This window comes from Calliphora vicina, chromosome 4 (genome assembly GCF_958450345.1).
Source record: "Calliphora vicina chromosome 4, idCalVici1.1, whole genome shotgun sequence".
NCBI classification, from domain to species: Eukaryota; Metazoa; Arthropoda; class Insecta; order Diptera; family Calliphoridae; genus Calliphora; species Calliphora vicina.
Window position 1 is genome coordinate 113233074 of NC_088783.1, and position 15133 is coordinate 113248206.

The 15133-nt window shown below is 24.8% G+C and overlaps 2 protein-coding genes across 2 annotated transcripts in view; one reads left to right on the forward strand and one right to left on the reverse strand.

Moving 5' to 3' along the window:
- Positions 1-1196: 1196 nt before the first annotated feature.
- On the reverse strand, positions 1197-2896 carry LOC135958694 (uncharacterized). The gene is made up of 3 exons (XM_065509585.1): positions 2874-2896; positions 1738-1814; positions 1197-1663 (listed from the first exon to the last, which is right to left on the reverse strand). Exons 1-3 carry the CDS (start codon positions 2894-2896, stop codon positions 1197-1199), a joined length of 567 nt encoding a protein of 188 aa, XP_065365657.1.
- Positions 2897-9954: 7058 nt separating this feature from the next.
- sev (sevenless) overlaps positions 9955-15133 on the forward strand; it is a 40251-nt gene continuing 35072 nt past the window's right edge. The window contains exons 1-2 of the mRNA XM_065508086.1: positions 9955-10060; positions 12301-13257. Coding sequence (XP_065364158.1) covers positions 12931-13257 — 327 coding nt within the window. The 5' untranslated portion in view covers positions 9955-10060; positions 12301-12930. The remainder of the gene's footprint in view (positions 10061-12300; positions 13258-15133) is intronic.

Here is a 15133-nt window from a genome sequence, read left to right on the forward strand (position 1 = left end):
TTGCCATATTTTTTTATAAATCTTAGATAAAAATGTTCAAATATTAAAATTTTTTAAAAAAGCTACCACATTATGTTTCTACAATGATTTAAAAGCTTGAAATATGGAATTTTAAGTCTTAAACTTTGTTTAACCGGGATTAGTAAAACTTGGAAAAGTGAAGTTTAGTAAAATTAAACCCCTTAATAAGCAATTAAGTGAAAAATTAATTATTTCCAATAAAAAAATTTAGGGTTGCCATACTTTTTTTTAAATTTTTTAAAGACAAGTTTAAAGTGTTATAGCAATACATATAAGAAACTAACTTATATAACCTTTAAATTAATTTAAAATTTTAAAATATGTTAAACCAAGGTTAGTTAAACTCATAAAAATAAATTTTAAGCAATTTTATAGCGTTTTATCTATAATACATATATAAATTTAACTGCCTAATATGAAATTAAAATAAAATAATATTATTTTTATATTATAAATTTTTTAGTGTTGCCATACTTTTAAAACAAAAAGTGTAGAACATTTTTTAAATATTGTTGAAATATAAAAAAACTGCCCTATATAATGGTTTTATAACTGTTTAAAAGCCAAAAATATGATTTTAAAGTCTTAAACTCTGTTTAACCAAGATTAGTTAAACTTGGAAAAAGGAAGTTTAGTGAAATTAAATAACTTAATATGGCTTATAATCAAGAGAGTATTATTTATCTATAATTTTTTTTTGGTGCTGCCATATTTTTGTCTGCATATTTTAAATAAAATTTGCAAATATGGCACATATATAAAAAAAATTCTTTTAAAATGGTTTTATGAACGCCGAGAAATCATAAAATGTTCTAAACTTTGTTAAACAAAGGCTAGTTAAACTTGTAAAAATAAAATTTATCTAAACTAAAATTATTTTTTAAAACAAAAAATCAAAAATAAAAAATTCACAACAAAATTTGCTGAAAATTCCTATATGTAGGCATGAAATCTTTAAGTTTTATGTAAAAGTCTTAAACTTCGTTTAACTGGGTTTAGATAAACTAGGAAAATTAAAGTGTAGTAAACCTAAAAATGATTTCTTCATAGATATTCAAAAATTAATGGAAAATTTTATTTGTAAAACAAAAAAAAAACGGAATTTGTTAGCAAAATTTTAACTTTTCAAAATAAAATTGTACAAAAAACTTATTAATGCATTTTTGTTCTTCCCTTTAAACGAATATAAACTGAGCATGTGTACATTTTTTCGGAGTATCCAGCGTCAATCTCAACCATTTGCCACGGCACGAGGGCGCTGCCAAAGCACTCCATCTTGTGGTGCGACCCGGCAAACCCTCACCACGACAATGATATTGTATGGCCTGTGGCGGCGGATAAGGTGTAGTGGTGGTAGTCGTTGTTGTGGTAGTTGTTGTTGAAGTTTTCACCGTTAACGAGGCCGTATCATAGTCATCATGCTCATCACTACTACTACTGCTGCTGCTGCTATTGTCGATCATATTCTCATCGCTGTCATTTAAATCTTCCTCCGTGGAGCTGGTGGCCACTTCTAGTTTATTGTACACAGAGTCATTATGATGTTTTGATTTGAGGGTGGATGAAGTTAGATTGTTGTCCGCTGAGGCGGCAAAGTCTTGGACAAAGGCTTCTACATCACAGCGCACTATAATGCGGTCGCCTTTTAAATTAAATGGAATGAAAGTTTGTTAATAATTGAAATAATTATTTAGAAAAAAAAATAATTTTTCTTACCTTCTATCAATAAATTGTAGGGCGGCAATTTGTGGCAGGCCTTGGAAGTTCTTAACACCTCAAATTCCACGCAATATCTAAAAGAATATAAAATAAAAGTTTTCCCATTAGTTTACAATTAAAAACATACTATTTTTGTCAATAGAAAACAATGGTTAATTATTTTAGTACGCACTGTATACAGCCCTGCTTTGTGACAGTTTAATGTAAACAAAAATGCAACTCTGTTGAAAGACCTAGATTTTACAACTGTGTAATGTTTTCGTTAAATAAAGCTGCTTGTTTTTATAAATATTAGGAATTTTATTAAAATTGCAATTAACTTTTGTTGTCAATAAAGTATTCTAAATAACTAAATGCAGAATACAGTAAAGAATGTAGGAGAAGACAGATTTTGTTCCTTTTAATCATTTAAAAAAGAAAAAAATATCAAGTCAGAGGATGAAGCCGGTTAGATCAATGTCAGCTAATAGCCGCCAACGACTTATTTTGAAGTGTATGAGGTGGATTTAATGTACAGACAGATCGCATTTGTCCAATTAATATTACGTAATACTTCCTTTAAGGTTCAATGAACCTTCTTCTATAAGAATTTTCACTAAAACTTGGGAGGTAGGCAGCTTCAGATAATCTTATGGAGGTGGGAGTGATACAAACTTGAAAATTCCAATTTTCCTCCCACCATTTCTAAAGAATTAACACTTCCTTCCCCTTCACTTAGAACAAACTTCTTTCTTTAATTCTTCAATTTAAATCCAATTATTTTATAATTTTAGCATATTTTTCCTAAACCCTTAAATTCAACAAACTTTATTCGAATGTTTGTTAAGTTTGTTGGCAAATTTCCTCTAATAAACAAAAACAATATGTTTTTCTTTTGAAAATTTGTGTTGTTGTTGTTAATGTTTTACCCTAAAATAAGAACAACAAACAAACAAAACAAAAAAAAAATGAAGAAAAATTAAATTAGATTTAACTGTTCTCTTGTTGCCGTTATAATTTGTCTGCTCAAGTGAGAGTGAGAGAGAGGATATGGCAGGGAGTATAACTGTTAATATGAGCAAGTGTTATTGTATATGCATATGTAAAGGTTTGTGTATAGGAGTGTAAACTTTCTTTGTGTTTGTTGAATTTACATATTTTCCAAGTTAATTCTCATATTTTATTACATTAGGTGGCATATTCAATTGAATTTTATGCCCCCAAAAGCATTTACAACTTTATTATATGACCCAAACAATACAGACTTAATAAATATTGTATTTGTACGCAAATAACCTAGCGAAAGAAGCAGAGTTATATGGAAGTCTTAAGGACTTAGGCAAACAAACATTTAAGCTTTAACAAAATTCTTCTACACCCTTTCAAATACATACATCGAGATACAAGATAAGGGGTTAAATTTAACCAAAAAAGTACTATTTTGGTACATTTTACCAATTTTTTTTTAAAGAATTTACAATTTTTTCAAGATTTTTAAGATACATATTTTTATATAAAACTTTGCAAGAAAGAAAATATTATTTAAATCTCTTAAACTTTGTTTTAGCAGGTTTAGTTAAACTTGGAAAAATAAAGTTTAGCAAGATTTAAGTCTCGAATTCAAAATTTAAGCAAAAAACTATTATTTTCGTGTTAAATTTTTCTATGGTGTTGCCATATTTTTTAAAATTCATTTAAAATATGTCAAAAACTTAAAAAATACACTATTTAATTATAACAGGAAAATTTAAAAGCTGAAAAATTGATTTAGGTGACTTAAACTTTGTATAACCAAGATTAGTTAAACTTGGAAAAATAAAGTTTAACTAGATTTAAGTTCTGTATACAATATTTAAGCAAAAAACTATTATTTTCGTGTTCAATTTTTTTTGGTGTTGCCATATTTTTTACAGAAATTTTTAAATTTCGTTTAAATAATATACAAAATTACCAAAGGAATCAGTTACACGAATGATTTAAAGCCTCAAAACTGATTTTGAAGTCTTAAACTTGGTTTAACCAAGATTAGTTAAACTTGGAAAATTAAAATTAAACTTGGAAAGATTAGTTAAACATATTTTCTACAGAAATGTTTAAACTTTGTTTAAATAATATAAAAAGTTTAAAAAATTACCCAACTATAAGTTACATGCATGATTTAAAGCCTGAAAACTGATTTTGAAGTCTTAAACTTTGTTTTACCAAGATTAGTTAAACTTGGAAAATTAAAGTTTAGATAGATTAATGTTCAGTATACAATATATAAGCAAAAAACTATTATTTTCGTGTTAAAATTTTGTTGGTGTTGGCACATTTTTTTACAGAAATGTTTAAATTTTGTTTAAATAATATAAAAAGTTTAAAAAATTACCCAACTATAAGTTACATGCATGATTTAAAGCCTGAAAACTGATTTTGAGGTCTTAAACTTTGTATAACCAAGATTAGTTAAACTTGGAAAAATAAAGTTTAACTAGATTTAAGTACAGTATACAATATTTAAGCAAAAAACTATTATTTTCGTGTTAAATTTTTTTGGTGTTGCCATATTTTTTACAGAATTTTTTAAAATTTGTTTAAATAATATAAAAAGTATACAAAATCACCAAAGGAATCAGTTACACGAATGATATAAAGCCTGAAAACTGATTTTGAATTCTTAAACTTGGTTTAACCAAGATTAGTTAAACTTGGAAAAATAAAGGTAAACTTGGAAAGATTAGTTAAACTAGGAAAATTAAAGTTTAGCTAAATTTAAATCCTTTATACAATATTTAAGCAAAAAACTATTTTTCTCGTGTTAAAATTTTTTTGGTGTTGCCATATTTTTCACAAAAATTTTTAAAATTCCTTTAAAATATGTAAAAATTATACAAAATGTATTCATGTAATAGTTAAAATGATGGCTTAAAAGCCAAATAAGGGATTTTGAAGTCTTAAACTTTATTTAACAAAGATTAGTTAAACTTGGAAAAAGAAAGTTTAGCTAAATTTAATAAAGGTTTTCAATAGAAAATTTTTAAATAATAAGAAATTTCCAAAAGAATTAAGTTTCCCTATTTCCAGAATATTTTTAATTTTCTTTAAAAACTTTTTTTTTGGGTTTATTAAAGTACCTTATTTTCTCTTTTGAAGCATCGCTGTTGGTGTTAAAGTTTTCTTTTGTAGGATTTGTAAGCTACAACAAAATGCCTTATATCCTTTCAATATGTTTACATTATTAAAAACATAAGAAAGCCTTCGAGTAATGGATTTTTATTGTCTTTTACACTTAAGTGTTTTTCTTGTATGTGTAAAATTTGTTTGTGGGAGGCTGTGTGTAAGCTTTTCTCTTTGGCATTAAAAAGTAAATTATTAAATTTATGATATTATAAAATATTTGTATGTTTCTTAAGGGAAATTAGCAAAAAAAGGGAGAAGAATAATAAAGAAAGAACATATTTTCTTATTATATAAAACAGTTGTTAGTATGCTAACAGCATAGAAATCAATTAAGAAAGTTAAATATTCCTTTGAGAGGCTAATAATTGGAAAGAAAGTATGAAGATTATATTAGCAATGCTTAAATATGGTAGTCATATATAATTTATTGCTAAAGGGTTTGAAATAGAAATAAAAGAAATATATCTTATTAAATTATTGAGATTTTTTAACAAAAAATGTTTTAATTTAATAAAATATTTGTTTTAATTTAAGAATTTTATTGAAATAACATTTCTTTGAGTGTAATTAGTACCGGTTTATTATGTTTTCTTTTAAATCAAGTTCACACTGCCATTTAATTTATGAATGAGTTGCAGAACAAAAAAACCAAAACATTGAACATGAAATGAGAGAATTGCAATTAAAACAGTTAAACAAACATACACATCGCTACATACTTGTTTATCACAAAGGCTCTCTCAAACACACACACACCCATTTAAAAAACCACATATAAACATGTTTGTACAGAAAGGAGAAGAAAATAAAAACAATAACAAGAGTTAATAATAAACCAAATTAAGAGAAGATGTTGAAAAGAACACATACAAGTGTTTTTTCCTTATTATTGTTGTTGTTGTTTGTAGGGTCTTAACCAAGACTAAAAGCAGAGCAGGAAACGTAATAAAGGTAATAAAAACCAATTAAAGAAATTAAATTAAAATTAGCGCTGGAAACCATAAAGCAAAATCAAAGCAGAAAAACTATTACACAATATAAAAATCCTTTTTAAGCAATTGTGCTATGAAATCAAATATTTTTGCAAAAATAAAATTTAATTAAAAAGGAAATTTTCAATTTTGTTTTAGGAAAACATAAGAAACAAAGTTAAGCCTAAAGGTAAATTTACATTAAAAAAACTCAAGAAAAACAAATTGCAATTTTGTTTTAGTAATAATAGAAAGACATATTTTGGAGGGTTGTTGGAAAAAAAAACTAAAACAATTTCCGTTTCCTGACAATTTTAAATTAAACACACATACAACAACTACATACATATCTATATTTATGTAGAAAGCGTGTATGTGTCAGAGGAAGTGCGTGTGTTTTAGTGTTTCTAAATTGGCAATCTCTATGTTATAATGTGGGTAAATCAGTAAATTAATTTTGAAATTTGAAAACTTAACAAGACCAACAACCAATTCAAATAATTTTCTTACATGTTTGGAAGTTTTTTGTAATAAATTACTAAAATTTTAAAAAAAAATTTTAAATATGACAATACTCCAAAAACCTAAAACAATTTTTAATTATTGAAACGTTTTAAAACATAAACCATCATTTTCAAATCTTAAACTTTGTTTTACTGGGTTTAGTTAAACTAGGAAAAATTAAGTTTAGTTAAAATTAACCTAATTAAATGATATTTAGTCAAGATTCTTTAAATTTTCGGAATTTTTTTTTCCAATATTTCCATATTTTAAAAAAAAATTCCAATATTTTTTAAAATCAAGCAATAGAACAAAAACATAACACAATTTTTAATTATTGAAACGTTTTAAACCATAAAACATAATTTTCAGGTCTTAAGCTTTGTTTTACTGGGTTTAGTTAAACTAGGAAAAATAAAGATTAAATAAATTTAACCCTCTTAAATGATATGTAGTCAATATTCTATCAATTTTCCGAATATTTTTTTTCAATATTGACATATTTTTTAAAAAATGTTTCAATATTTTTTTTAAAATAAGGCAATAGAACAAAAAAATAATTTAATTTATAATTATTCAAATGTTTTAAAACATAAATTATAATTTTCAAGTCTTAAACTTTGTTTTACTGGGTTTAGTTAAACTAGGAAAAATAAAGTTTAAATAATTGTAACCCTTTTTTTAACAACATTTAGACAAAATACTATTAATTTCGAATATTTTTTTTGGTGTTGCCATATTTTTTTTTAGTGAATTTAGACCCTTTATATAAAATACATCTTTTATAGACAACTTTTTAATGATAAATATTTATTTTTATTTTGCTTTAACTTAATTGAACTTGGATTAGTTGAACATATAAGTAGAAAATTTAATTAAATTTAGTCAATTTGATATCTTAATGGTTTTCTCAGAAAACTTAAACTTTGTTAAACTAAGATTAGTTAAACCAATAAATATAAAGTTTAGATAAATTTAATATTTATTCATAAATAATATGTTAGTTTTTTAAGTTTTCTTTGAAAATGTGGTCTAATCTAGATTAGGTAAACTTACGAGTATTAAGTAAAATTTAATCAAATCTTAATATTTAAATTTTATTTTCGGTGTTTTCATATTTTTTACAGAAAATTTAATTTATTTTAAATAGCTATACAAATTTAAAAAATTATTACATTAAATTGTTTTACATTCATTTACAAATCTGATTTTGTAAGTTTTAAGTCTTAAACTTTGTTTGACTAAGATTAGTTAAACTTCAAAAAACAAAGTTTAGTTAAACTTAATACCTTTAAACTAAATGTAATCAAAATATGTTTAATTTCATGTTGTAATTTTGTTGGTGTTGCCATATTTTCCAATTTTTTTTGAATATTATTTTGGAATATGGCTGAAAATTATAAAATAATACATTTATTGTTTTTATGGTTATTCAGAAATCCAAATTTCTATTTATAAAGTCTTAAACTTTGTTTAACTAAGATTAGTTAAACTTCAAAAAACAAAGTTTAGTTAAACTTAATACCTTTAAACAACATGTAATGAAAATATGTTTAATTTCATGTAGAAATTTTTTTGGTGTTGGCATATTTTTCCAATATTTGTTTAAAATAGGGGTAAAACTTGAAAAATAACACATTTGTTGCTTATATGGTTATTTAGTTATACAAATTTCTATTTTTAAAGTCTTAAACTTTGTTTAACTAAGATAAGTTAAACTTCAAAAAAACAAATTTAGCTAAATTAAACATCTTTAATATTTATTTGGTCAAAAGTCTATTTATTTCATGTGAAATTTTTTTTGGTGTTGCCATATTTTTTCCATTTTTTTTTTAAATTTGCTTAAAATTTAAAAATTTATATATTTAATGGTTATACGATCATTAAAATATATGAATTTATTTATTTTAAGTCTTAAACTTTATTTAACTGAGTTTAGTTAAACTTGAAAAATTAAAGTTTAATTAAATTTAACCCCTTTAATGTAAATTTACTCAAACTGCAATGAATTTCATGTATAATTTTTTTTGATATTGCCATATTTTTGTTAGAATTTTTTAAAATTTCTTTAAAATTTGCAAAGATTTTACAAAATGAACTCATTTATTGGTTAAAGAAATTAAACTTTATTTGACTAAGAAAATATTTTTAAGATTACCATATTTTTTAAAGAAATTAGGTCTTATTAATTATTAAAAATTTTAAAGTTTTTCACTTTTGATTTTATTTATAAACTTCTCGCTTTTTTTTGTCATTCCAAACGGAAATTTCAAAGGAAATTTTAAAATGCATAGTTATTTCTTTTGAATTTGCCAACAGGTATATTTTGTATTTCATTCATTGCCATTTATACCTTAAGCTTTTGAGGGTGTTTCAAAGAAGTGTATGCGTGTGTGTCTTGTGTGGAGGGGGTGAGAATTTTTCATTTTCGAGGAAACGGAAATCGAGCTACTTAAATGTTCAATTACTTTGCACTTTTTCTTTCCGAAAAAAAAGAAAGAAAATTGTGTTTATACGCTTTATTTCACGTTGACTTTCAATAGAATTAAAAGGGAGTGTTTGGGTTTATGGTAATAAGGGAATGTTGTTGTGAATTTGCCACCTCATTGAATGATAAATGTTATTTACAAAATATTTAAGCCAATCATGACATTTTCCGAGGGCACTTTTACTTAAGGACTTTTCAAAGGTGAGCAGAGAACTGAGAAAGTTTTTTTTAAAATATTTAAATCAATGCAATAAAATGATTTAGTCAAGTTGTCAGCTGAATATGACTGGAGGAGGGTAAGGAGTTCAAGGTATTATATAAATTTCTTTTATTATGTAGGGGAAATTTTCAATTATTTTTTTTTGCAGAAAAGCTAAAGCATTTTCAATGAATAAATTAAATTTATAGATTTCTGGGTGATTTAAACTTCCTTAAGAATATTTATGACTTAAATGATAAGCTTCTGCTTTAATAAATTAAATTATTTCTTTAAGTGTACGAATATATTTCACTTTGCAGCTTTTTTCTCACAAAATAATGTGTGTGATATTAATACAGCAACAATAACTTATATATATTGACATTAAATGCGAAAAAATCGAATAATAACGACAATATGACAACAATAACAACATCGACATCAAAACAGTAGCTAATAACAACAACAAAAGCAATAATAGCAACAACACTAACAATTACGAGTATAACAACTGAGCGCAACTTACTTGAGACGATCAGTTGTGATACAAACGTGATACCGTTAAGATATACATAAAAACATAAACAAACACGATTAACGATTACGATATAAAGACGAAGAATAAACACTCACAAAAAACGAAGCTTAAACATAGCAACAACAACAACATAAACACGCATAAATAAGAGAGTGTGAAGTTGTCACACACCCCATTAACAAAACAAACCATCACCATCATAATAATCCATTGTTTGGGGGTTAAAACATAAATGATGCTTAAAAAAAATATAAATAAAAATTAATTTAAATATGATTATGATGCATGAAATATATTGAAAAGAGGGGGAATTTGAATTGGTGACATAAATGTTAAGAAATACAAGAAAGAAAAACAAGCAAATATCGTTTATCATAATGAAGTGTAAAATTTTGAAATTGTGATAAGATAAATTAATTAATTGACATTATTTAAATATAAAACAGTGTAATTGGAAAAGGAAATATGAATAAAGGTTAGGGGTAAGACAAAAAAAAGTGATAAAAATTTCCAGAATAAGAAAAAATTAAATAAAACAAATTAAAAAATTCTGGGAAATTTAAACAAACAAATAAAATAAAATTAACTTTAAGCTTAAATTAAAAAATTATTAGAAAAAGGCAACAATGTTTGAATAAGATTTTCCATAATATTCATTATTTTAAAAACAAATAACATTTCATTAAAGTAAATTTAATTGAAATCTGTTTTTAATTATTTTCAAACATTCAGTGAGCTTGTCTTATTAAGAAAAATTTTATGCGATAAATCATTGGAGAACAAAACAGTAACAAACAAAACAAAAGAAAAAATTAATAAAAATTCTTACTCAAAAAATTTAAAAAAATATCTAGATCAGTTATAGTTTAAATTCACATCTAGTTCTGTTCTAGTTATACCCTTCACCATGAGTGGCAAGTTAACGTTCCCTTGGTAATTTCTACATTTTTCATTTGTGACGAAATTTTTTTTTTTAATTTTGTTTAAAAACATTTATTTTTATTTCTCTTAAAATTTTTTTTAAAAATGTCATAATTTTAAAAAAAATTTTGAAAATTTCTGCTTAAAATATGGTAACACTGAAAAAATTTGTTTATGAAATTAAAGGAATTTGATTTAGTTATTGTTTAGTACACTTAAATTTAACTAAACTTTAAATTTTCGAGTTTAACTAATCTTCGTTAAATCAAGTTTAAGACTTCAAATCTAAATTTTCATACTTTTGACTATTTGTTTAACCATTAAATGTGTTTAATTTTAATTTTGTTGCTATTTTAAAAAAAAAATAAAAACTTTTGTAAAAAATATGGCAACTCCAAAAAAGTTTTTTTTTGGAAAATGTATAGTATTTACTCAAGTTGCAAAACTCAGCATTAAATATGTTAATTTATTAATTGGTAGACATATTTAAGGCTCAAATTTAACTAAACTTAGATTTTGTGAGTTAAGCTAAGTTTTTTTTGCTAAATATTAAAAAAAAAATTTTAAATTTAAAAAAAAAATTTTAAAAAACCAATTCGAAATTTTTTTTTTTCAAAAACTGCAAAAAAAAATATATTTTGTTTACCTAAAAATATTTAAAATTTTTATTTTGAAGTATAATTTGGTGAAGGGCATATAAGATTCGGCACAGCTGAATATAGCTCTTTTACTTGTTCTGTTCTAGTTCTGTTCTAGTTCTGTTCTAGTTCTGTTCTAGTTCTGTTCTAGTTCTGTTCTAGTTCTGTTCTAGTTCTGTTCTAGTTCTGTTCTAGTTCTGTTCTAGTTCTGTTCTAGTTCTGTTCTAGTTCTGTTCTAGTTCTGTTCTAGTTCTGTTCTAGTTCTGTTCTAGTTCTGTTCTAGTTCTGTTCTAGTTCTGTTCTAGTTCTGTTCTAGTTCTGTTCTAGTTCTGTTCTAGTTCTGTTCTAGTTCTGTTCTAGTTCTGTTCTAGTTCTGTTCTAGTTCTGTTCTAGTTCTGTTCTAGTTCTGTTCTAGTTCTGTTCTAGTTCTGTTCTAGTTCTGTTCTAGTTCTGTTCTAGTTCTGTTCTAGTTCTGTTCTAGTTCTGTTCTAGTTCTGTTCTAGTTCTGTTCTAGTTCTGTTCTAGTTCTGTTCTAGTTCTGTTCTAGTTCTGTTCTAGTTCTGTTCTAGTTCTGTTCTAGTTCTGTTCTAGTTCTGTTCTAGTTCTGTTCTAGTTCTGTTCTAGTTCTGTTCTAGTTCTGTTCTAGTTCTGTTCTAGTTCTGTTCTAGTTCTGTTCTAGTTCTGTTCTAGTTCTGTTCTAGTTCTGTTCTAGTTCTGTTCTAGTTCTGTTCTAGTTCTGTTCTAGTTCTGTTCTAGTTCTGTTCTAGTTCTGTTCTAGTTCTGTTCTAGTTCTGTTCTAGTTCTGTTCTAGTTCTGTTCTAGTTCTGTTCTAGTTCTGTTCTAGTTCTGTTCTAGTTCTGTTCTAGTTCTGTTCTGTTCTGTTCTGTTCTGTTCTGTTCTGTTCTGTTCTAGTTCTGTTCTAGTTCTGTTCTAGTTCTGTTCTAGTTCTGTTCTAGTTCTGTTCTAGTTCTGTTCTAGTTCTGTTCTAGTTCTGTTCTAGTTCTGTTCTAGTTCTGTTCTAGTTCTGTTATTTATTTTCAATGTTTTTTCTTTGTTTTGTTTCCCACTGTCAGAATTTTATCTTTTAATATTGAAACCCGTCACTTAAAGTTCAATTTCTAAATAATTCATTTTATTTATATTGTTTTCAAACTCAAACACAGACCGGTTTATCACGTGCTTACGTTATAAAAACTTATAAAAAAGTAATTTGCAATAATAAAAAGCACAACAAAAATCAATTAATTAAAAAAAAAACATTGTAATGCCTGGCAATAAATAAAAAACAAACAACAAGTGCAACAGAGTTTACATGCCAAGAACAAAAAAAAACAAAAAGTTAATAAAACAGCAACAAAATCAAAACAACTGTAATAGCAGCAATGTTATGTGGCAACACTGTTGATACATGACAAAACCACCCAGAGAAAATTATCAATGTTAAAAATCAAATCAAAGCATAGAATAATAACAACAACAACTAATAGCAATAACATCAACGTAATCAAAACAAATGGCAAATATTTTTAATTAATACAAAGCACTCACACAAACCCAAACAAATAAAACCAATAAACAACAACAACTACAACGTTAGAAACATAAACAAAACCAAAGTAAAGAGTTGCATACAAAAGAGTATTAACATGCTGGAGTCTCTCTTTTCTATACATTTTAAGCCTTTTTGTTTTAAATTTACATAAACAAATTCGGTTTATTTAAAATTTTATTAGAAACCTCAACTAAAACAAAACAAAATTTAGCAAAATATTTTATAAAATTGTTAAAGCAAAATGTGTTTAAGTGAAATTCTATGTAACAAAATGTTTTCCAAGTTTAATATTAAATTAACATTTCAATTATTAATTAAAATCGTCATTGTTGCCGTGTCACTGTTTAATGTTGTCAACTGTCAAACGGAGAGTGTAACAGAAACGTCCACACCTTTGGATTTGATGCTTTTAAATGAGGGGGATGTTGCTGTTGAAAATGATTTAACAATTAATCAATTTATAACAAATTTATCAATATTTAATGATGAATCCAATGAATATGACACGAGCATAGTAATGCTGCTGGAAAATGTAACGCATGCATGTTTGCAGAAATGCATGGAAGAGGTGAGTGTAAAATAAATTTCCTTAAATTTTAGTTTTAAGGAATCAAAAGTTAGACAAAGGATGAAGGTTTTTTTAGTTAAAATATAGTAAATTTTCATTATTTTTTTCTTAAACTGGGATTACATAAACTTACCAAAGGGGAGTTTAGTTCAATTTAAGTATTTTAAACAATATTTATTGATAATTCTATTAATTTCATAATAATTTTTTTTTGGAATTTGCCATAGTTTTTAAATAAGTTTAAGAAAAATTTGTATTAATACAAAAAAAATCAAAATGAATACAGTTAATGGTTCTACAAACATTCAGAATACTGAAAATTTAATTTTGAAGTCTTAAACTTTGTTTAACCGAGATTAGTTAAACCCACAAAAATAAAGATTAGCGGAAATTAAGTCCTTTAAACAATATTTAGTCAAAAAACTAATAATTTCATGTAATTATTTTTGGGGTGTTGCCACATTTTCTCAATAATTTTACAAAATTTATTTAAATTGTAGAAATAAATTTAAAAATAACGTATTTAATGGTTGTACAAACATTTAAAATCCAGAAATATGGATTTTAAGGTCTTAAACTTGGTTTAACTAAGATTAGTTAAACTCACAAAATCAAAGTTTAGTTAAATTTGAGCCCTAAATATGTCTACAAATTAATAAATTAACATATTTAATGATTATTTTAGACATTTGACTAAATGCTATTAATTTTCCATACACATTTTTTTAGAGTTGCCATATTTTTTTAAAGAAGTTTTTATTTTTTTATAAATAATGCAACAAAATAAAAATCAAACACATTTAATGGTTAAACAAACATTCAAAAGCCTAAAAATTTAGTTTTGAAGTCTTAAACTTGGTTTAATGAAGATTAGTTAAACTCGCTAAATGAAAGTTTAGTTAAAATTAAGTGCACTAAACAAGACTTCATAAAAATTCTTTTAATTTCATAAACAAATTTTTTCGGTGCTACCATATTTGCAGTCAAAATTTCCAAAAATTTATTAAAATTTTGAAATTTTTTAATAATTAATTTCTAGAAAAATTAAACCTTACTCACACTATATTCAATTTAATAGTTTGTTTTTAAACGTTCGAAAACATTTAACAAAATTCTAAAATTCTTTTAAGAGGCTTATTTTGTTTTAAATATTAAATTTAATTGCTAAAATGTGCCAAAACAAAGTTTTAAGTTTACAAAGAATGTGGCTTTGAGTAATTTGTAAATATTGTTTTTTGATTATAATGAGTTTTTGTAAAAAAACAAATAATAAACAGAAAAATTACTAGAAGATCATGTACTTTGATATTAGCGTAAAAATAAAACAATTTATAAGCATATACAACAATTATGTAAATTTTGTGTATGTTTTCTTGTATATTTTTCATATAAATTTGTCACAACTTATGTGCGGTTTTAATTAAAAATGACAAAGCACGTTCTGGCAGTCGAAAAGTATAAAAAGCTAAAAACAAAAAACACCACATATTGACAACAGCAAATAACACGAATATTAAAAAATATTCAAGAAAAAAAGTAAAAGCAAAACACTGTGGCTCAGTATTTGAAACTATGTATAATTTGAGGTTTTTTTTAAAAATAAAAACTGACCTACAGTTCTTTTTTTTTGGTTTGTTTTTGATGCTGGTTTTGTTTTTGTGTTCTTTATAAACAGAGGTTTTAATTAAACGTTTTTTCAAACATTGTTTATCGTAGCAAAATAGATAGAAAAACGATTTAAGTTGAGCGCCGCAAAGGCACGCATAAATATGCAAGGTTAAAGAAATTAAAATAAAACAAAATTAAGAACATGTGTTTTATGGTTTTTTAGAAAATAATAAATAATAAACTATAACAAATATTAAACAAATAATTA

Bases quoted from the DNA above. Each gene is read 5' to 3' on its own strand.
- LOC135958694 (XM_065509585.1), bottom strand. From the start codon at position 2,896: ATGAGAATTAACTTGGAAAATAT. The intron at 1,815-2,873 runs GTAAATTCAACA...ATATTCTTTTAG, and splicing joins AGAATTAACTTGGAAAATAT to ATATTGCGTGGAATTTGAGG. The intron at 1,664-1,737 runs GTAAGAAAAATT...TTAATTTAAAAG, and splicing joins CTACAATTTATTGATAGAAG to GCGACCGCATTATAGTGCGC.